The 23,776-nt window shown below is 37.9% G+C and overlaps 1 protein-coding gene across 3 annotated transcripts; it reads right to left on the minus strand.

The window, feature by feature from the left end:
- Window positions 1-146: 146 nt before the first annotated feature.
- jcada (junctional cadherin 5 associated a) lies at window positions 147-21,281 on the minus strand. Of its 3 annotated transcripts, XM_084134825.1 has the most exons (5): window positions 21,109-21,250; window positions 18,174-18,323; window positions 9,305-9,780; window positions 3,025-7,055; window positions 147-2,280 (listed from the first exon to the last, which is right to left on the minus strand). In XM_084134825.1, the coding sequence occupies exons 3-5, from the start codon at window positions 9,655-9,657 to the stop codon at window positions 2,246-2,248; spliced, it is 4,419 nt and encodes a 1,472-aa protein (XP_083990951.1). In that variant the 5' UTR covers window positions 9,658-9,780; window positions 18,174-18,323; window positions 21,109-21,250; the 3' UTR covers window positions 147-2,245. The 3 variants fall into 3 exon arrangements, with proteins under 3 accessions (XP_083990951.1, XP_083990950.1, XP_083990952.1); XM_084134824.1 differs by lacking the exon at window positions 18,174-18,323 and having other exon boundaries at window positions 21,109-21,281; XM_084134826.1 differs by lacking the exons at window positions 18,174-18,323; window positions 21,109-21,250 and adding an exon at window positions 18,090-18,157.
- Between the last annotated feature and the right edge of the window lie 2,495 nt (window positions 21,282-23,776).

Here is a 23,776-nt window from a genome sequence, read left to right on the forward strand (position 1 = left end):
AATGCAAGCGCTGTTATAGTCCAAACATGTGAATTGTGTTTTGTTTTATATGACTCTTCATAAACCTGTTAAAGAGGAAACAAGTAAATTGTTTCTCCTTTCCATGTTACACATAAAATTATTAATAGATGAAAATAAAACAAAAGTCCATGCAAGGATTTTATTAATGAGCAATCTACTATAATGTACAAAGGAGTTTCCTCTCAAATATTTCATTCACATTCACCCAATACTTCAAAGACACAAGTACTGAGGTGCACAGTAAACTTTCTGTAAAATATTCAAAAATAGCTTGTTTTGAATTTAAATATTGTTCAAAGCTTTTTTTAGCAGGATAAAAATGTGCACAATGTAATATAATGAATATATTTTAATGTAGTACCAAATGCAATTGTATGCAAAACATTTTTCCTGACCCCAGTTTACATCTTTTATCTAATGCAGAGAAGGCAAATCAGTTCCAACTCAATACAAAATAATCATGTACAGTTTCTGTATGAAAATAGAAAAAGATATTAAATGCCATATACGTTATATGCAACAATATAATCATCTGTTTTGAAAAACAAAATTGTACAAAATGGTATAAACAATCAAGGACTACTTACAACAAAAATGTGATGCCAACTTACAAAAAGTAAATGTGATTAATGCTAAGTCTTATTTTTTCCCTATCCACTGACTACAGAACATCTTTTTTCATGAATTCATGGTTTATTATAATTATTCTTATGGCAAATATCAATAGTAATATTACTATAGCATTATGGTATTTGCACACTTTATCCACAACAATAACTATATTCAGAGTAAATGGAGGCAATGACTTAACTGGAGTTTTTGGCAGAGACCACTATTTCTGTTTTTTTGGATGCGCTAATTTGTTTTTACTTAAATTCATTTTAGTGCACTTTGGACTGCATTTATAAAAACCATGTGATGGAAATATAATTAGGCAACTGTTGTCCACCTCAACTATGCAAGTACAGAGTCATAACAGAAAGTAACCAAGCAATTACAAGGGTAAACTAGTTAAACACTACATCTGGTAGGTATACTCACAATATAAGTTTTTAGAACTGAGATGGACTTAAGATTCAGAATACTTCATTTGTGCATAAAGAAACATAACAATATCTGACATCTGTGCAACAAAAAGCACGCCACACGGCACAATAAAAGAATCATTCATTGCCAGAGTAATACAGGATAATAGACATTCAGATATGATATATCCATAATGATTGTAATCAAGCAAACAAACTCACAAGGTAAAATAAAATCCACTTTTTCAAATATATTTTCATCTGTACAGATTGTTGATAGCTTGATAAAAATAAATACATTTTTCTTCTTTTTTTATTGCATTTTGTGGTGAGATGATACATTGTCAGATTGCTACTCTGAAAAGCTCAAACTGCATATGAGATGTGAAAACTCTTAAGTGCAGGGAGTAATTTTAAAACAATTACTACGGAAACTAAAATCACTGCAGTTAAGATTAAAGTTGCTGAAGACCAAGATTTTACACAAAATATCTTTAAATCTTTGCCTCTCTTCACCTTTCTTCTTAGCTGCCTATTTTGGGTAAAAGCATCCTATTCCATAATTTGCAAATAATAATAATAATAATAATAATTTTGTATTGCAGTTTTACCACAGTGACATACATGGTTTCTTACTTTCCTTTTAACATTTCTTACAAAAATATTTTTCTGTGATTAAAAGCACAGTGTAATGTCACTGATTCAGCTGCTACCTCGCCAGTTCAGTTCATTGCTTTGTTACATCAAGGCCTCTCTCCTTTCTCTCATTGGTAATACTGCAGAAAATGAGAAGTGCAAGCTTTTGTGTCTTTCTTGTTGCTGTTGGCACAATGACCCTGTGTTCTGTGAAAGCCAAACAGAACTCCAGCATTTGCTGGTGCAGAGAAACTTTAGAAAATTATTAAGTCTGTACAGACTGATTTGTAGCTATATTTGTGTAATATCTGAGCTTTACTTGATATACATTATACATTCATATCTCATCTTAGCTATTCCAGCCATCAACAGGTCATAGAAATTCCCAGGATTAATAGTCTTAATAGGTGACATGAAGTCCATCTGCCTGCTTATAAACTTCTCTGACTATTTTTAATAAAATGAGTGGTTCTAGCCTACATCATTCTCAGTTTCAGATGAGTGTTTGTTTACAGCCTGTATTCCAGTAACAGTCACAGGGTTTCCTCTGACCGTGTCCAAGTTTAGACTCTCTCCACATGACTGGGGTCATATCCATCTGAAAACAAATAAAAATTATATTAATCACTTTGACTCAAAACCATAGCATGACATTATATGTCTAGTAGAAAAGGAGAGCAATATCAGTTTAGACTAGAGTAAACTTCTTTGAAAAAAATGTTTTTATAATATAATATAATATAATATAATATAATATAATATAATATAATATAATATAATATAATATAATATAATTGTTTTGGTCCATTATCTATTCTCGCTTGATTTGTTATAGCAATGAATATAAATCATACCACACTTCCCTCTTGTGGTGAAAAAACTCATTGCTCATTGCCCTCAAGTTTTACGACCAGTTATTGTGGCTTGGCAACTCATAATGCTACAGAATGTGCCAGGAAAAAAACCAATCATTATTTCCACTGGAAGTTGATTGTCTGTCCAGTTTTTTTTTTTGTATACCACACCAATTAAAACATATTGCTTAAGGTGACATTTCCTAGTAAGGGACTTCACATGATAGACATCACACAATACATAAAGCAAAACTGTAATATTGGAAGCAGACTGCTATGTGTTTAACTATTACAACCTAAACAACAGCTAAGCTGACTGTTTGCCAACTGTTATCAACATCTTTAATAGGAACTATTATGAAGCTAAGATGTATCTACTCTTTAATGAAACTGAGAAAATCTTGTTTCCATATATGATTAAAACATTTTATATTGCATTTAATTAAAAATGTTTTTAACGTTATGAATGCTGAATTTAGTCTACTGACCTGAAATAAACAGCTTGTCATCATCCTCTATTGCAGACATTGTATTATCCATGTTGAATCCTTGTGGCAGAGTGATCTCTCGCTTTGCTACCATGCCGCTACGGGGTAGTGGGATTGGACGTGCCATAGTCTTTGGTTGCTGTGTTGATCTGGCTTGTATCAGCTCTTCAGCTAACACTTCCTCCTGAACCCTTTCCTCATCCTCTTCTTGCATATAACTCGTCATGTCTTTGTTTTCTCCGATTGCATTCTCACCACATTGGTTCTCTTCCACTAGTGTTTCATCCACTTTTGTTGATTCTTTTAGTTCTCCCTCTTCTTCCAAGTCTGTCTCTTTGGCCAAGGTGATCCTGGTGATAGTTCTCACTAATGACTGAGAGCTTTCTTCTCTTGCATAGACATCGTACTCCAGGGATGCTTGATCATTTGTGAATGAGAGGGGCAGAGGAGATGAGCAATAAACCTGCAACTGGTCCTGTGGCGCTTCTGTTATCTCAGCATTAACTGTCTCCTTCTTGTTTCCCTTACTTACACTAAGAGTCAATTCCTCATCCTCAGCAAGTGGAAGCGACAAGCATAAGTTACTCGGAGGAAACTCTGGCAGCTCCAACACTGAAGAGACTCTCTGGCAGTGCTTCTCAGCACTCGGTAAATCTCCAGACTCCTCTCCTAGTCCTACCTCTGACACATCTCCATGACTTTCCATAGACCTATCTAGTACCTCCTCAAACTCTCTACTGGCATTCTGCGTCTCCTCATTTAAGCGCATCTCTTTGGTTTGTGTTGCCAAAGCTGGAGCATCTGTGGTTATCAAATTACTTTCTACTGGTTTGCCATCAACCTGATCAACAACCAAGGCTTCAACTGGCACAGCAATGCCAAGAATCCTGGCAGCCCTTTGTTCAATGGATTCATTTTCAGGAATGCCTTTGGCACACTGGACTTCGTACAGATTACTAAGGTCTTCGGTCTGCATACTGTTGGCCTTCTCTTGACTCAAAAGAGTCTCAAGATGTTCATCTGCCAAGGTCTTTTCATTACTCCAGCTCATATAATCAGAATAAAAATTTTCGTCATCATCATCATCCTCAAAATTTGGCTTAAACCTACAATGAAGACTCTTGATCACATGGATGCGTGAGGACCTCCCTGATCTAGCGACCTCTGTGCTTTCTCTCCCAGCTTCCTTTTTGAGAGCTTTGGAGTTGAAGGCATTATTATTGTTCAAGCTTTGAGTACCATCGGCAAACTCAGGGCTGTGCCTGCTCAGATCTCCGCTACTGTCTGATGATGTAATCTGCAAGGTCTCACACATCTCTGAGTTATCTGAAGGGCTGGTTAACATAGGTGACTCAGGACTCAGGCATGTGGGGGATCCAGAGGTCACAGTGTCTGGAACGGCAGTGTATACTGTTAAACCAACATCCTTAAGCATACACTCCTTTGGCACTGGGATATCCTGCCGATGCATCTCTGGATCTGTGTCCTCACTGTGCAGAATCTCAAAGTTGACATAATTATCAGTTTTGGTGACAGGCATCTCTTGCATATGGCTGTCCACCTCTGGCTTGGACAAATAACTTTTTGTTCCTTTGTATTCTGGATGGCCTCTGTTCCCTGAATTGGACATTACATTTAAGTTATTGCTTTTGAGTTGTGTCTCTGTGACCTGCACTATATGTGACTGCTGAACAGTTTCTTTCTTCGGGTGAACTGGGGTGGTTTCTTGTTTTGTATTGTTGACCTCTCTGCTTGTGTCACTCAGCTCCAAAATACTGTTCAATGCATCATCTAGCTCCTCTATAGTCTGGTCAACATTTGGAGACTTCCCAGTATGATCCTGTATTTCCTTATTAAAAGACTCAAGCTCCCCAATAGCATCCCATTTTCGTCTGTTCACTGGCTTTAGCAAGAACTGTCCAAAAACTTCTTGACCATCTCCTGTTTGCTTGGTCTTTCTCAGCAAAGGTTGACGGTCTGGAGATGGTGGAATTGATGCTGAATGGGGTAGAGTTGGGCTCCTTATACTTGAACTACTTCCAGTCCCAGTTCTGGAGAATGCACTGTTGCTGGAAGGATTGAGATCCTTTTGACCTATCATGGGATATCCGTAGCTGGCACTACAGTCGGTTCCATCATCATTATCAGTGATTGCGTAACTGGAGGGATGGTCATTTGCAGGAGGATGGGTATTTCTGGAAACTTCCGGAGAGCCCGTCTGAGTTTCCTGGTTTCTGTACTGATCTCCAGGCCAGGATCCTGCATAGAACAATTCATTGTCTTGACTTGGATCAAGTGTCCTAGTATCTACAATCTCTTTCCTCAAAGGGGAACTTTTAATTGACAGGGAGCTGCTGGACTGTATATGTTTATCTTTGCTTGATGTTTTTATAATGTTTTGGCTGTCATGCTGCACCACTGTGTTTTCTATTGAATTAGTCACTTTTTGATTGTTATTTGGGTCAGAGACACTTTTGTTTGCTTGCATACTAATAGGGACAGAAACCAGGCAAAACATTGTCTCTTTCAGCTTCTTCTTTGAGTTTTTCTTGTTCTCAGCCACAGTTTTTGCCTCAAATTTCTTTACTTGTGTCACTGTCTCAATCAAACCCTGGTCTGAGTTGGAGTTTTGTTGCATTGTCATCTGAATAGCAACTATATTGCCATGGGCAGCTGGATGCCTGTTGCAGTTTTTGTCAGGTATTGTGTTTGAATTGTCTGTCTCCTTCAACACTATCTTGTGCATACTGTCCTCATTAACAGAGACACTAATATTGCTTTTACTTGGTTCAGTGCGGTCAAAGGGTTTCTCTGTGAGAGAAAAGGCACTGTCATTAGACTTCTCAGATATGAGGTTGACCGGAATCTCATTTCTGATGTTTCTGATTTTGTCTGCATCCGTTAAAGAGTTCCCATCTATCCCTGCTCCTGAAATGTGTCTGACACGGGGGTCATCAAAGGGAATGTACTGAATGTTACCCATCCGTTCTTCACTGTAGCCTGGATATGCCTGTCTCCTGCAGGGCATACTTCTTCTTCCATCTCTGTAATGGTCTGGCCAAGCCATCCCAGTCTGCCTAATAAACCATTCCTGCACTTCTGTCATGGCAGAGCCCTGCATAAATGGGTCACCTCTATACTGGTGGTTAGCCATTGAAATAGGATAAGTTCTGTGAGCCCCTTTAACTACAGACTGCCTCCTGTATGATGGAGGAGGGATATAACCAGGGGGCTCTACACCAGAACCACCAAGTTCTTGTACAAAGTACTCTTGCCTTGAGAAGGGCAGTGGAGTTCTGTCTCTGGCACGAGGAACAAGCTCCCCTGTGAGCATCTCTGCGCTCCCACGCATCTGCTGGTGGACTTCGTAAGATGGAGGTCTGAGAGGTCGGCTGAATCTGGGTTTTGATAGTGGTGCGGACTGTGCTCCTGATCGGTCAGTCCACCGCAGCCTGCACTCTTTATCATTAAGATGCCGTCCATGAGGGTCTCGTGTGTGGTGGCCGTTTAACTTATAGCTCCCATATGAATCTTGTCCAGCAGTTGGTATGCTGAAGTACTGGTGGCTTTCAGATTGCAGAGCCATTCTGGGCAGTGACTGGGACTTGTTTTTGGTTCTGGGTGGAACGGCTCCTTCAGCAGTTCGTGGCCTACGTTGCTCCTGTGCCACCTCGTTTTCAGACGGATGACGGCTCATGCTGGTCATCGGACGCCACTCCTCTGTTCCCAAACTTTGGTACTTTCTTTCAGCAGCAATTCTCCACTGGTGGAGGGCCATCTCTCTCTCTCTGGCACGTGCGCTCTCTGCCCGCCGTTGTCTTTCACGGTTATGTTCCTCTGTGCTCAAGGCGGATTCTGGCCTCCGCTGCATGCCCTCTGGTTTGTTGGGAACCCCTCCTCCACTTCCACGTGGGTCCCTGAAGTCTGCATAATCCAGAAGCACACTAAAGTCCTGACCTCTTCTCCGCCAGTAGGACACATCCTGCTCAGATCTAGGCTGAGAATGTATTCCTCTGTGGGTCTCAAAAAACCTGCATTAAAAAACACACAGATGGAATTAAATAAATAGAGGTCAGCTGTTATATTTGATAAGCCATACTTTGGCAGGCAGTATTTATAGGACTTGAGGATGTGAGATGAAGAGATTTAATGCCTTTTTTTTTAACTATAAATTTCCTTTTTATATTAAGAAATATTAATAACAACATATTGATTCATTATGTCAGTGGTTTTCAACTATATGTCAGTGGTCCAGACACAAAAATCATTTATACAAATAATAAACTGACAATGAAATTGTTTCTAGTTATATACAGTATAAAAACATGAATATACTTAAAAGTGAAGTAAGCGAATTCTGAGAAAAGCAACTGAAAGTGGATCGAACCGAGCACCACAACACACATGTAGTTAATCAGCAGTAGGGGGCGTATACACTCATGATGGGGAGGAGAAAGAGTGAGCAAGAGGAAGATTTGAAGAAAGACTGTAGAAAGAGAGATGGCTGAGAGACATTACAAAAGACAAAATTTCAATGAAATTTCACTGGAAAAAGAAGGGTTATGATCAGAGCTTTAGGACCTGCATAAATATTAGAAAAGCTTTCCAGCGCTGGAGAGACCCACGCAGGAAGGCCTGGGTGCAGATGCATAGGCTGCGTTGTTTCTGCTTCATACATGAGTAACATTGGTTTTGCTATGTTTCATAGAACCAAGATATGATATTGTTGTGATGTTAGCTATAGTAACAGGACAGTTTTGAGTGTCATTGTTTGTCTGGAGCTGGTGTCCTGCTGACGACTAACAACAAACTCTTACTTGTGTACTTACTCTTGTGTACGGTATGTTAATTTTTTATCCTTCCTTCTCCTTTTTTCCTCATCTTTGCTTTATTTTTCACAAAGCATTATATTGCATTGCTTCAGCTATGATAGAGAAGCACCCACTCTTGCATTGCATGTTTGTGCATTTTGGGGGTGGAGCAATGATGACTGTTGATTTCAAATATGATTTTCAAAAATGTTCAAATCCCACTATGCCAACACACAGGCAACATCACACTAACATTAAAAGAAGGAGGTGCATGCTGACAATGATGTCAACAAAGCAGAAGACCTCAAAGGCCCCAATAAACTGGGAGGTTTTAATGGTGCAAACACACCAAAATAAATTAGCATTTTATCTTAAGCAGGAACATGACTAACTTGTGTGGTGCAAAACGTTGAGTCAGCACTGAAGGTCTGTTCTCTCATCCAATATCTTGGCAGCAGAGAGCATATGATCTGCATGTTAAACAATTCTGACCTGCACTCATGGAAGGATAATCAAGCTTAGTAACAGTCACAGCAGTGGAGCTGCTTCCTGCCCTGAACTGCTGAGTCTCAAAACATGTGACATGCAATTACTTAAAAGTGCAGAGATGCACTATAGCTTGATAGTATGCCAATAATTGTCAAAAGAGACATCTATCTATCTATGACATTTATGACATTCATAATCTATGACAAAAGGACATTATGACTGACTAACTGATGAATGTAGGGAAAAAATGACATTTTGCAAAATTCGTAAGGAAAATTAAGCATTCTCATGTAATTTTTTTCTAAAGAAAATTAATCTTTGAAGCTGCTCTGCGACAATGCAGCAGGCAGAATTCAGATATTCACCATGTTTTATTAATAATGCTGTTATATAAGAGATTGTTATAAGGAATGGAATATTGATCTGACAAAGGGCTCATGGCCATGGGGCATGTGGTTTACTGTTGGCTCTGCTTGCAGAACTGAGCATGCTCAGCAGGGGGTGCTGCGGGCTTTCAGACAACATTGGTGTTTATTCCACTACAGTCCCGTGTGAAATGAGAGGAAATAAAAACCGCACTGCACTAAACATATTAATGAATTCATCTGCTACAGGGGGAGTGAGGTAGGAGAGAGTGCAGGGAAATGAGTGAGACTGAGGAAACGGAGTACATAAAAATGTAGGAAGTACAAAGAGGATGACGTGAGGATGAAAGAAAGTGCAAACAAAAAATAAGAAATGGAGGGAGAAAGGCGACAGGGGAGGAATTCAAAAAAAAGAAAAAAGGGAAAACTGGGATATGTCCTGGTGCAAAAGGGAAGTCCTTGACAGCTCCTACCTTTACGTAACACTCTTCATCATGCAAGACAGCTTAAACCTCAGATCAAAGGAACGAATGAAAAAGAAAGAAAGACAACAGCAATACAAGAATGTTGGACAGAAGATGAAGAGGTCAAAAACAACTCATGAGCACAACTCACCCACTATCCGTGGTCATGCTGTCTTCTGGCAAACGTCCATCTCCTAGGTTACCGTTGTCCACGTCTTGTGTCCTCTGCTTCCTGACCCTGTTTTCAGTGTCACCGGGGAATCCCCTGGCAGGAGCTTGTCTGATAACTCCACCGCTGTAAACATGGTCCCCCTCGTAGCCATTCACGCCGCTGTGTCCTTTCCGCTTCTCAGCGATTTCACACCGGCTGTCGCTTCGTGACGGCAGACATTTCTCATAGGTTGCAGGGTGGGGGGAAGACGACTGTGAGACGGGGACATTGTTGCTGCTCCTTTGTGGGACTTTGTATCCATGAGAGATGAGAAGGTCTTCCACGCTGTACATGGCTACGCGGTGTGTTTATGCTTCTAGTGGTGTGTGTGTGTGTGTCCGTGCGAGTGTCAGATGAATTCCACTCCTAGTCCAGATGAGGCAAGCTCATGAACAGCTGCACAGGAGAGGCCATCGCTGTGAAAGAAAACGGGACAGAGGGGAGGGAGAGAGAAAGAGAGAGAGACACAGACACAGATGAAGTTAAAATGATTATCTCTCACAGTTTTTTTCATAAGAGGATTGCTGCTCACAGCCAAAACAAAAAGGTCCTATCTTGCCACGAGAGAAACGATTCGTATTGCTGTCGGTCTGTCTATCCACTGACCCAGTCTTCTCTTCTCCCATCTGCCCCCTCTTCTCTTCTTTCCTCTGTTCTTTATCCAGAAGGAAAATCTCTCCAGGATGACTGACTATCCATTCTTAGAAACTTTATCTTACCTAGGTGTGGAAAAAAATCTTGAGCCACTATACCGACTTTAGTTGTTATAAAGACTTTATAAGAGGCCCTTTGTGTCTTTTATTTTAATAAGATGACAATTAATGACAAATGCAGTTTGTTTGGATATTTGAATATGCGTGGATCTTTAAATATACAAGGATAGAAAAACCTGAGATTACTTACAATGGAAAGAACTTTGAAATAAAGAATTTCCCCTATGAGGAAACCGGTTTAATAAAACTGTTAAATAATGTCTTAATGAATATATTAAAAAATGCAAAAAGGTTTGCATGAATATTAAGTTAAGATAGAAAATATCAACTACATTATTTAAAACCCATATTACAATGATGGTAATTCAGATTGTGATGAAACCTAATCTCATGAGATCAGATTTACATATACATGCAACAGATTAAAAAGTAGTAGGCCTACTGGTGTAGACAACAGGCAACCAAAACAAAACCTGCCTTGAAAAGTCTGAGCAAGACTAAGGAAAAAACCTAACCTGTCCTAAACACACACACACACACACACACACACACACACACACACACACACACACACTGAGAGAGTAAGAGAAAACAAAATTGCCTGCAATCTCCCACCATTGTAAGTATTACAGTTACTTCATTGATCTGCAGAGGGTGAAGTCCAAATGGTAGCTTAGACTTCCACAATACCTTAATGTTCTCACAGCTTTGCATGCTGACTGATTCTGTAATCTCCCTTAAACAAGCTAAAGCAGAATCTTTTATGGAAAAAACATGATTAGGCCTAATTATAAAAATGTAGTCAATGACAATTATCACCACAATCAATAAAAAAAACAAAATTGTTACAATGTTACATGTTAGAAGATATGGACTGAGATTGAGATTGTACTGATGGCACTGAAACAGATAGGCATGTTTTCATACCACATTTTTCCAAAAGAAAATGTCTGTTTTGATCTAAATGATATTTGTCAGAAGTTGAAGGAAGCAGTTAGCAGAGGTATGACTTTCACATTTTCACACTTTCCAACCCAGATACTCCAGACTGATCCACATTCACCATTAAAAGCCCTTAGAGAGAACTGCCTTTCACAGCATCATCTAGCACACACAGAGGTCAAAAGGGGCAATAAAAAAAAAACTTTCTTTTCTCTAGCTCTTTACGTCTCCTCTTGCAGACACTCACACTGACAAATTTAGCACAAAAAAAAAAAAACACGAAGGAAGAGTTTCCATCTCTACTGGAAAATTCTTAATGTGAATTTTATCAATGACATTCATTAACACTAATCATGTCTTTCAGAAACATTTAGTCCACCTGCAAACACACGCACACACACACACACACACACACATTTACTGTACATCTCACTAATCAAATAATTAAATTTGTGGCACTGATCATGTGAAATCCTTTGTACAGTCGTTCAGATGTTATTCAATTGAAGCAAAGGATGCTCTTTGCGTAATTCTCAAATAATGCTGGATAACACGACCATAGGCTTTACACAAACTTCTGTGGTTCATATCAGCTGGTGAGCAGCTGTCAGTAAATTCTTATATTTAAATATTTATAAATAATTTATCGGTGCACATCATTATTTTTTCATTCATGCACCATATTAATATTTAATTAAAAACATTAACTTTCCCTCCCCCTCGATGACATCTCTTCTCTGATGACGCGTGCACTGGATTGAGAGAAGGGCAATAATCCCTCCCCTCCAGCAACTTGTCACTCACATGACATCACAGCAATTAGCAAACAACAACAATCCAATCAATTCCAGATGGACAAAATCATGTCACGCACTAAAGAAATTCTCGTTCGAGAAGAAAGAAGCAGTTTCACTTGGATTTATGCCACAATAGGGAAGAAAAGACCCAAAATATCTCTGTCTTCATCCCATTGCAACACAATAAATTCAAAAGCCTAAGACTTCAAACAATTCAAGCCAGGTCCATGGAGACTCTAAATAGCATAGAAATGTCTGCCTGCTTCAGAGCACAGCTGACGTTTTCTCGATGACAAACTGCCTCTTAGAGCATGAGTAAATTCATAAAATTGCAGATACGTGATCTAGACTACATTGCTTTTTTTTTTTATTAATGACCTGCTTTTATGGCTAACACATGTCACAAGCTAAAAATGAACAAAAGCGCAGACAGACCAGTGATGTCATGAGGCTGCTCTGAGCCAAAACGCCACAATAGCAGTGAATCATTTAATTCCATGCAGATATTGAGAACTTTTTCCAGCAAGAAATGCTGAAGACCACCTTTTTGTGTCACCCACTTCGTGTAAAATCCCTTATTTGCAGCTAAATGCTAAAGATAAAACCCATAAAGGTGGTGGGCCTCTTACCTCAGAGCAAACTGAACTCTTTTCCTCTATAGACTGCAAGGTTTGCCTGTGGAGCCAGCACTGCCTTCCCTCATAAATGAATCACACATTTTTAGGTCTGGCCTGCCTCACACCCCCCTCACCAGCAGTCCTGCAGAGCCCAGAGCTGCCGCCATGACAGTTTGGTGTCAACTCTTTATTCTTAGACTTAGTCAGATTTGTGGTATGTGTTTGTGAAAGAAAAAAAGACCAAAAGAGAAAAACCCAAAACAAAGTACATTTTCACTCAGAATCGGACAATGTACTGAATTTTTGCAAAACTTTTTTATAAAAGTTATTATGCAAAAGTGTGATTAAGATGTACAGCAAGCTTCATTGACTGGGAATTGAGTAAAAAAAAAGATTGACTTGCATGTCAGATGAAAAAGAAAGTCAGAGGTGGATCAAATACAATATTTTGTATTCTTTGAAATAACATAAATCAATAAATCATGCACATTAAGACCAGGAACATGTATTAGAGAGTAAATAAGGTCAATTTTGATTTCATGTTAACTTCCAGTCTGGAGTGACAGAACAACTGCGATGAAGCTCATGATGAACGACCTCATCAGACTGATGTCTCCTCACAGATTGCCTAATAAGTGCCATAAACATGAACGTAATGGCCAACGCAGTTTTAAGCCTGAGAGCACAACCACTGTACCATGACACAACATCATCTCATTCACTGAGTCAAATGTAAATAGGGATTCTGAGTGTCTATGGTTAACCAAAATAATATGTTTTATAACAAACAATACAATGTCCACCCTGTCCTATAAAAAGTCCTTTCAGTGCCTCACCCCTTCATTGTTCAGTCCATCCACAAGGAACTCCTACACTGTCCCTTAACAGGCACGTGTTCACACTCGGACAACAGGCGCTTCATCGTAAACACATCATCATGTGACATCATCACTGTTGACCTCTTCTTTCTGAGGATGTGTGCACATTTCAAGAGACAGAGACAAGGGCAGATGGCTTGAATAAGCCTTTAACATTTACATTACAGTAATTTAATAGATGCTTCATATATTTAATAGAATGGTAGACATACACTACCATTTAAAAGTTTAGAGTCAATAAGATTTTATTTTTAGAAAGTAATTAATACTTTTGCTCAGCAAGAATGCATTAAAGTGACAGTAAAGACTTTTACATTGTTATAAAAACAATCTTTTTCAAATAAGTGCTCTATTAATTGCGATTAATCACATCTAACATAAAAGTTTGTGTTTATATAATATATGTGTGTATATATAGTATTATATTTATATGTAAATTATATATACACTCACCTAAAGGATTATTAGGAACACCATACTAATACTGTGTTTGACCCTTTCGCCTTCAGAACTGCCTTAATTCTACGTGGCATTGATTCAACAAGGTGCTGAAAGCATTCTTTAGAAATGTTGGCCCATATTGATAGGATAGCATCTTGCAGTTGATGGAGATTTGTGGGATGCACATCCAGGGCACGAAGCTCCCGTTCCACCACATCCCAAAGATGCTCTATTGGGTTGAGATCCGGTGACTGTGGGGGCCATTTTAATACAGTGAACTCATTGTCATGTTCAAAAAACCAATTTGAAATGATTCGAGCTTTGTGACATGGTGCATTATCCTGCTGGAAGTGCCATCAGAGGATGGGTACATGGTGGTCATAAAGGGATGGACATGGTCAGAAACAATGCTCAGGTAGGCTGTGGCATTTAAACGATGCCCAATTGGCACTAAGGGGCCTAAAGTGTGCCAAGAAAACATCCCCCACACCATTACACCACCACCACCAGCCTGCACAGTGGTAACAAGGCATGATGGATCCATGTTCTCATTCTGTTTACGCCAAATTCTGACTCTACCATCTGAATGTCTCAACAGAAATCGAGACTCATCAGACCAGGCAACATTTTTCCAGTCTTCAACTGTCCAATTTTGGTGAGCTCGTGCAAATTGTAGCCTCTTTTTCCTATTTGTAGTGGAGATGAGTGGTACCCGGTGGGGTCTTCTGCTGTTGTAGCCCATCCGCCTCAAGGTTGTGCGTGTTGTGGCTTCACAAATGCTTTGCTGCATACCTCGGTTGTAACGAGTGGTTATTTCAGTCAAAGTTGCTCTTCTATCAGCTTGAATCAGTCGGCCCATTCTCCTCTGACCTCTAGCATCAACAAGGCATTTTCGCCCACAGGACTGCCGCATACTGGATGTTTTTCCCTTTTCACACCATTCTTTGTAAACCCTAGAAATGATTGTGCGTGAAAATCCCAGTAACTGAGCAGATTGTGAAATACTCAGACCGGCCCGTCTGGCACCAACAACCATGCCACGCTCAAAATTGCTTAAATCACCTTTCTTTCCCATTCTGACATTCAGTTTGGAGTTCAGGAGATTGTCTTGACCAGGACCACACCACTAAATGCATTGAAGCAACTGCCATGTGATTGGTTGATTAGATAATTGCATTAATGAGAAATTGAACAGGTGTTCCTAATAATCCTTTAGGTGAGTGTATATGTAAATTATATATATACACATATATATGCACAATATATGTGTGTGTGTGTGTGTGTGTGTGTGTGTGTGTGTGTGTGTGTGTAGATATACATACATAATATATGCATACATAAATGCACACATAACATATATATATATAAATATAATAATATAACACACATATTATATAAACAAAAACTTTTATGTAAGAAGCGATTGATCGATTTGACAGGACTAATTTAAATGCTGTTCTTTTGAAAGTTCTATTCATCAAAGAATCCTGAACAAATGTATCAGTTTCCACAAAAATATTAGGTGGCATAACTGTTTTCAACACTGATAACAAATAGAGATGTTTCTTGAGCAGCAAATCAGCATATTAGAATGATTTCTGAAGGATCACTGAAGACTGGAGTAATGATGCTGAAAATACAGCTTTGCATCACAGGAATAAATTACATCATAATTAGAGAAAACAGTTATTTTAAATTATAATGATATTTTATAATATTACTGTTTATTTTACTGCATTTTGATATAAGAGACTTATTCCTGAAACATTAAAAAACTGGGTGAACCAGAGCAGTACAAAAGCTAATGCAAAAGAGAATAATGGAGGAAGTGAAGAAAGATTTATTTAATGTAGTGCTTGCTGATGATGTCTATGCCTTCAAGTTCTTTTTTAAAGTATGTGATGGTCATAGTTGCCACCAAATTATTTATGCCTCTATTCTCTTAGTGACAGACCAAAGCTACAGCTTTTGAGGAAAAACAAACATTAAACAGCTCTTGTTTTGTTTGAGCTGTGGTCATGGAGCCATTTTGCTTTCTTTGAAAAGCGGGGTTTCAAACAATAGTCTACAAGTATCATGGTGTCACTGGCAGCACTAAAGAAATGTTTTCAAAGTCTGGTAATTCAATTGGCAGGAGGACCAGAGGATCATCAAAGTAGGAAGTAATGCTTTTCCAGGCTGGAACTAACCACAGCTGAACAGTACAGAGTCAAACAGTACAACTCAGTTCTCCATGTTCTCCTACAACCCTGAAAAATACTACATTTAGAATTTACCAATAGACAAAGTTACAACAGACTGTGTAAGATCTAGATCTACATGCCATCTTTATAAAATTAATTCCAACAGATTTAAAAAGTTCATACAGAAATTAGATTTTTGAGCCAAGATGGGTTTATTTACTCGTCATTTAAACCTAACTAAACATTTAAAAGCATAAAGTGCCGTTTCTCTCCTCGCAGTCCTGAAATGTGCTGGCTCAAAATGAGGTATTTGCATCAATGCTTGAACACACTGTCAAGGTCAACTGCTGCTCTGTCTTCTGCTGTTAATGTGGCAATTTAAACTGAACAGAATGGTCAGCACTTGAATGAAACAAATCAAAATTTATATGTCTATTAAAATATATGCCTGTGACTGTCACTAATGGGTGACATTTTCAATGTCATTTGAGACATTCGTGATTTGTATGCCCAATCTTCTTGTTTATGTCAGGAAGCACAAAGGCCTTGAGAAAGATGATCCAAAACCCACAAGAATATATAACAACCTAATCGTGAGGGGGAAAACGATTATGTTAGGCCTTGTAGAAGGTGATTTGACCGAGGACGTCTACAAAAGCATGCTTATAAAAAGCAACAATCAAACAACACACAGAGTACGACTTATTCACGGTCTTAACACTGACGATAAGTACGACTTATCCACAACAGGGTTTCTAATGAACTAACCCGCATGGCTGTACATAATTCGAGTGAGGAGACTTGACTTACAGAGAGACGACAGTGACAAGGTTTATCAGTTAAAAACACTCTGATCAAAGGACTGGCATACACAGGCATTCTGCTAATTACGCTCTTATCCTGCCAAAGAATATGATCTCAAATGAAGGGGAAGAAGCTTAGAGACGTTTCAAAAAACACCACTGTGTTAAGCAGCACAGACAGGAAAACTTGGTGACTATAGACTATCACTGAAACTGCAAGAGCAAATAAAAGCCTACAATTTAGTATTAACAAATAAACGGCAAAGTAATGACACTTAAAACTGAATAGGCCACCTAATACCAGTACTACATAGTGCTATACTTCTGCTCATATACCCTTCAAACATTCAACAGTGAAGAAGGTTACTGTTATAATCAGAGGAAAAAAGCTGACCAGTGATTCTTATCAGTTTCTATTCCTCCCCTGAGCTTAATCATCTCAGGCTAATGTATTTGACCAGAGGAATCCATACAGGAGCATTGGAAAGTTCAGTGGTCCATCTGTTTTCCATATGAGTTTAAGGCCTCTAATCTAATGTATGACATCATCATATGCAAGAGCTATTACCAATCCTTTACCCTGGATCTCTTTTAATTACCATTAGGCCGCTATTTCATTCCACAGTTTCATCTGCAGATGGTTGCACTTAGCTTGTTAAATGTTTATCACAACCAAAATGCTTCTGATCTTAAAGCAGTTAAATTGTTGATCCACCAGCTTTCATTACTATGCAATATATAAGGAATTTGTGGGGGGGGAAGCTTGTCTTTTACATTTTATTGCACCCTAATGTCGACCAATATGCAACTCAAACTATTGTAATTAGCTTAGTAGTACTGTATATCTATCAAACTTGTGTTTTTAATAAACTGTTCTGAGGTGAAGTTTTAAAAAATAATAATAATAATAATAATTTGTTTTTATATATTATATAAATCTAAAAACTGTAATCCAAGTTTAAAAGAAAATAAAACTTTCACAGATTTTCAAATGCAGTGTCAGAATTTTGGAACTTCAGGTATCTTCTGTTCTCTTTCTGTTTTCTTTTCCAATACAGGCAATGGCCATTCAATTACATTCATGATCTGAATGGGAACCTGTGCAATGATTTGCCCAATGCTACTAAAAAAAAAGGAGATTGTAAGAACATTCTCTGTTTTTTGAATGAGGAAACTCTATTCATTAATCTCTATTATGGATTAGGTCTTGTACGCTCTATGCATGTTTACAAATGAACACACCACTGTAAAGTGCCTAAAATTCCACTGAAATCTGAATGAGTAACTGAGCAATTTTTAAAATTAGGAAAGAATTATGTCATCAGTCTATTCAGTAATGAACTGCCCTCACCACTTAAATGTGACCAACTGCATGTGTGCATCAGTGGTATCAGCACATTTCGAGGAAACAGACTCCAGCCTTTTCTCCACGTACCACTAGATAAGTGATGCTCTGTGATTCAGCTCTCTTCCTCTTCTGTCCTTCCATTGCCCTCCCTTTCCTTTAGACTTAAGGAATACTTTAGTAGACTATACTTTGGATGTACATGTTCTTAGTTCAGTGTCACTTGATGAAGATAAAGTTCTGTGAAAGAAAAAAGCACATCTTGACGTCAACCAATATGGATTTTTATGGATAACTATATACAAGTGATATTGACTAAATACTCAATTGAATTGCAATAACTGCCTTTAAAATAGGCCTGATTTAATAGGCCTATAGCTATTTTGAAGTCTCTTATGCTCAAGCCTGCATTTATTTGATAAAAAATACAGAACAAACTGTAATTTTGTGAAATATTATTATTTTCAGCATCATTACTCCAGTCTTCATTGTCACATTATCCTTCAGAAATCATTCTAATATGCTGATTTGATACTCCGTTATAATCAATGTGTTGTTGTTGTGTTTTTTTTGGAACCTGTGATACTTTTTTTTAGGATTAATTGATTAATAAAAAGTTAAAAAGAACAGCACATATTTCTAGCCATATAAATCTTGTTTTATTCATCAAAGAATCCTGAAACAAATCACAGGTTATAAAAAAATATTAAGCAGCAAAACTGTTTCCAACATTGATAATAAATCATCAACATATTACAATGATTTCTGAAGGATCATGTGACACTGAAGACTGGAGAAATGATGCTGAAAATTAAGCTTTGCATCACAGAAATAAAGTATATTTTAAAGTATATTAAAATAGAAAATATAAATATTTCACAATATTATGTTTTTTTCTGTATTTGTTTAATCAAATAAATGCAGGCTTGATGAGCATAAGAGACTTAATATTTATATATATATTATTTTATCCTTTGGCCAAAAAAAGCTGTAATGTGGGTGGAAAATATATCGATAGACCAATATATTTTGGTTTTCAATATATTTATATTCTGCCAAGATATTTTTCCCTCACATTAGACATTTGTTTGATCATTTGATCCTTTTGGCATCAACTTGACCTATTCACATTTTATTGTGATCAACCATTTGTTTGGCTTCTTCACCTTTTACAACAGCTTCCAACATGCGAAGCTTTATAACAAATGGCCCACATTCTTGCTTTTGAAAACAAAGATCTGTAAACCACATGAAGACAGATATGCTTGATTAGGTCCTTTCCAACAGCCTCTTAACAGGACCTTGGCAATCAAAAGACCTGTTGTACATTGTGCCTACTCTGATCACAAAACATCCCTTCACATAGATAAGGGCTCATTCTAAACCAGACTCCTCTGCACTGCTGGCATCTAAGTCAAGGTCAACCAAAAGCAGCCCAGCTCTTGAACAGTAGCTTCCCAACTGAGTGGAGTTACCATCCGGCGCAGAGTTGTTGACCTCGCACCTCACTGTTCGCATCCCGCGAACTGACACAGGTCGCTTCCTCTGCACGTGAGACACATGCCCTTTGATGTTATTCACTATAACCAGCCAGTGTCAACACAACAGGAGGCTGTTTGTCTGAACAGTTTAACAACAACTGCTGACACAACCAATAGAAGCTGCCTGATCTCCATTCACACAGGTATAATACGGGAATAGGCTACTATCGTTTTCAGAGAGGTCGACTTTTTTTGGGTCCCCAGTCAACTTGGTTTATTTTGTGTAATAATGTGTCAAATAATAAAGGGCTGTCCACACCCAAGAAGTATCATAACTATAACTATAAAGATATAGTTTTAAAAATCATTCTTAATTTAAAAGAATAGAAGAGTCTATCACAGCAACTATAACGAAAACGGTAGGCTACAGAAAGATGATCCTATAGAATCAGGTTCACAATCACTTTTTCTAGCTGAACATCGACAGCCAATAAGAATCCATCCTGCTTTAAAGAGCTCATTTAAATCAGCAGATGACAGAACTGAAGCGCGTGCTTAAAATAAACAGAACCATATGGTGTGTTAATGTGGACGATAATATCGTTCTTGGTGTGAACGGCCTTAACGCTAGTTCGGAACGATGTTGTTATGGTTATCTCCTGATGAACGCGATTTGCGAGCGCCTTTTAACCGCCAGGTTGGAATTCGCTAACTTATATTGGCCTAACCAAACTTATATGGTTATTGAAAAGTTTGAAAACACACTTAAAACACAGCCTGTTAATATAAACGTTAACGACGTTTATAAACGTTAACGACGTATGCTAATTAGGGGGTTAAACAACACCCCCTAATTTTGGATTGTGCGAGTGACACCAAAATGATGGCGTCAGGCGTGCGTGTAGGCTATGGCAAAAAAAATGCATGTTGTTTTAAACATTAAAAAAAGAAAGAGTTGTCGTAATCTGTGGATTTGAGCACTTGAAATAGGATAGGCTACAGAAAAACCGTCTGCACAAAACTTGACATCAAAGTTATAATGGCATGCTACGTGAAGCCCATTTCTCCTCTGCACTAGGCTACACAATCTGCTCACTTCACCCTTTACCTCTCTAATGTAACACACATCTTGCGCACTGCGCCCGACCCCTAAGCACACAATTTACAGACAAGCAGCAAGCTGTCTGCCTTCTGGACTATTTTTATTTATTTATTTTTTCACAGCGGAAAGCAACAAATTAGCTGATAATCATCAATGCAATTCATCTCAGTCCACAATATCATTCCAGCCGTATTCGTGGTCATTTATTCTGTGATAGATGCAGGGACATTAGCCTAAGGGACGATAGATGCATGAGACCGTTATCTCACAAGTTCATCCCTTAGACGCTTCATTCCCTGCGTTTATTGAACGGCCCGGGTCAGTGTACTAACGTCAGCAGCTGAAATCGCGTTTAATTCGGCAATGTCTACAAGAAAGCCTCGTCAATAAGCACATTTTCGAATATGTTAATCAATTTCAGTAAAACGGAACGTCCACGTACCTGAGATGTGCTCTTTTCGAGGACCGCGTTTAGTTCCTGATGTAGTGTGCTGAATCCGCTCTGTGTTGAGCATATCTGAGGGAAAGGTTGTGCAGAGGAGAGGGAGAGAGAATTGAGCTCAAATGTGTCTTGCGTGGGTCGGCTGGCGAGGGGAATGGTTCCTCCCAGCGTGTGGGTAAACTTTTACTGACGAGACTGTAACATTACCCCACCCTCCCCATCCCATTCCATTCCATTCCATTCCACTATTACACAAACCCAAACTGAGGCTTATTCATGCTGGACATGATAACTACAACTGTTGATTAATGATGAATAATGCGTTGTCTAACAAACATTAAGCTGGAGTCGGAGACCAGCTTAAGAAGGGTTTTTAGTAGGAGATAGGCTACACTTTGAAATAATAATATTTTACAAATTATATTCACTTTGGTACTTTTTTTTTTTTAAGTCACCTTGAAATCCAAATTGGCAATTATTGTTTTTTATGGGATACTGAAGTATTTATTAAAAATGATTTAAGCACGTTATAAAAATAAAAAAAATCACGTGCCCTCGTAATTTCTAATAAAAAAAACTTCCCCTATAGCAACAGCATCTCTTCTCTGATAATGTGTTTACTGGCCGGGACAACCTGTCACTCACATGACATCACAGCAATAAGAAACAATAAAGATCCAACCATCAAATCAATTCCTAATCGACAAAATCAAGTCCCGCCCTACATTTTTTTTTCATTCGGATATACAGTATATAGGCTACTTTACAATAGGAAAGAAAAGACCATCACAACTTTTCATGACGACTTCAAGTAAATGGTTCAATACCCTCAAAAATGCATTTATAAAAAAATCTGCATGTTTTTACTTGATTTTGTACAAAATAATAATAATAATATAATTATAATTATAATAAAAATAAAAGTGCTTCATCTTTGCTTCAATTAATTTAAATAAACAGTTCATTCATAATGCAGTAACTAAGATACTTTATTGTCATTGTACAAGTAGGCTACAACGAAAAGCAAAAATAAAATGTGCATCTATTAATTTTAATTCATTTGACTAGCATTTAATCCATCTTATTTTAATAGTTAATCAACAAACCATATATCTATTAATTTTATATCAGAAATGACAAAAAAAAAAAAAAAAAAATAGATGTCCGAAACAGTATTGCAAAAAATAGTGAGTTCATATTACAGTAGTGTCAATATATTGTTTACCATATATATATTTACAAACTGTGTGTAAGCATTTGCAATTAATTAACATAGAGTATAGCAGGATAGACTGCCAAAGAGAGGAACCAATCAATGACTATGTGAAAAGGTCAAAAAGGTGAATATCAGATTGAAGGCTGTATCAAATCATTGTACAGTGTCCCATGTGTAAAAGAAAAATCTTACCATGTGGAAGCTGGCAGATACTGTAATTTGCCCTTGAATTTGAAAAAGGTCAACAGCAGTATTAGTCCAGTCATAGCTTTAAATGAACAGCACTTTAGTAATCCGTAAACATATAGTGTACAGTATTACTCTGTTTTACTCTAAATTGGCACAAAACTTCATGGCGGTTTCATAACACATTGGATGGATATGATGATTACCGGATCAATTATTAGTACATTTCTTGCTTTAATCCTTAAAATCAAGGCCTTTTAGTTGTTTGTTTGCAAACCTTCAATGGTTCAAGGCAAGTTCCAGGAAAGTGTGGGCTAAAATATTTCCTTGGACGCTTCAAGTAGTTCAGTAGCACACACACACACACACCCCCCCCCCATACCTGAGGGTTTTCATGGCTGACCATTCTCAGATGGAAAGTGGTTTGCTTTGAGCAATTTAAAAGCACAAAAAGGCTGACGGATCTAATAATATTGACACAGATGTTCCATATAACAGAATCCACACAAGGTTTTTGGAATGGGAGTGGGTTGTTGGAGTTTCGATACATGCTTTTTTACTTCTCATATTGAAATCACCAGAGTTGATCGAAGCTGTGGTTTACTTGTGTTTCCAGTGAAATCATTAGGTTTGTTTTGTGAGGTCACCTTACACTTACACATCTGCTGAACTAACTCTGAAGGTCATGGACCTTCATCCGCTTCAATGTTTGCGATAATTCAAGCCGCCTTTAAATTGCCTAGTTGCTGCTTATCTGCTTCCTGTAAATCTAGCCATTGTTTAAGTCTGCCTCCCTTCCACTAAAGTTTGGACAAACAGTATTAAGGAAAGTCATAGCTTGTGGAAAAAGAGGTAGTGTCTGATCTACCGGTGTCCATTTTGCGAAACAGAAACAATACAAAGGTAAAAAAAAAAAAATTGGAAATCTTCCAACTGACTGCTGCGATTGAACAAATCAAGCCAAACCTATACAAAAATTAATGAATATCAGTGCACCTGGAAACCATTATAGTTGGATTTATTATAAAACAATATGATACATCACTGTTATATCCAATAAAAACAGTATCTTAATACATATATTAAAATATTTTAAGTCTAATGTGAATCAGTCTCTCATCGAAAAACAGCATTTTTTACTTCTGTGAAATATAAAGGACATACCATCTTTATAAAACGAGGTATTATTAGCATAATAAATTATATTAAATACTGGGTGTGTGTGGTATACGTATTATATTAATTTATATTTGACATACAGTCTAA

The sequence above is a fragment of the Abramis brama genome (assembly GCF_963993115.1).
Source record: "Abramis brama genome assembly, chromosome: 14".
NCBI lineage: Eukaryota > Metazoa > Chordata > Actinopteri > Cypriniformes > Leuciscidae > Abramis > Abramis brama.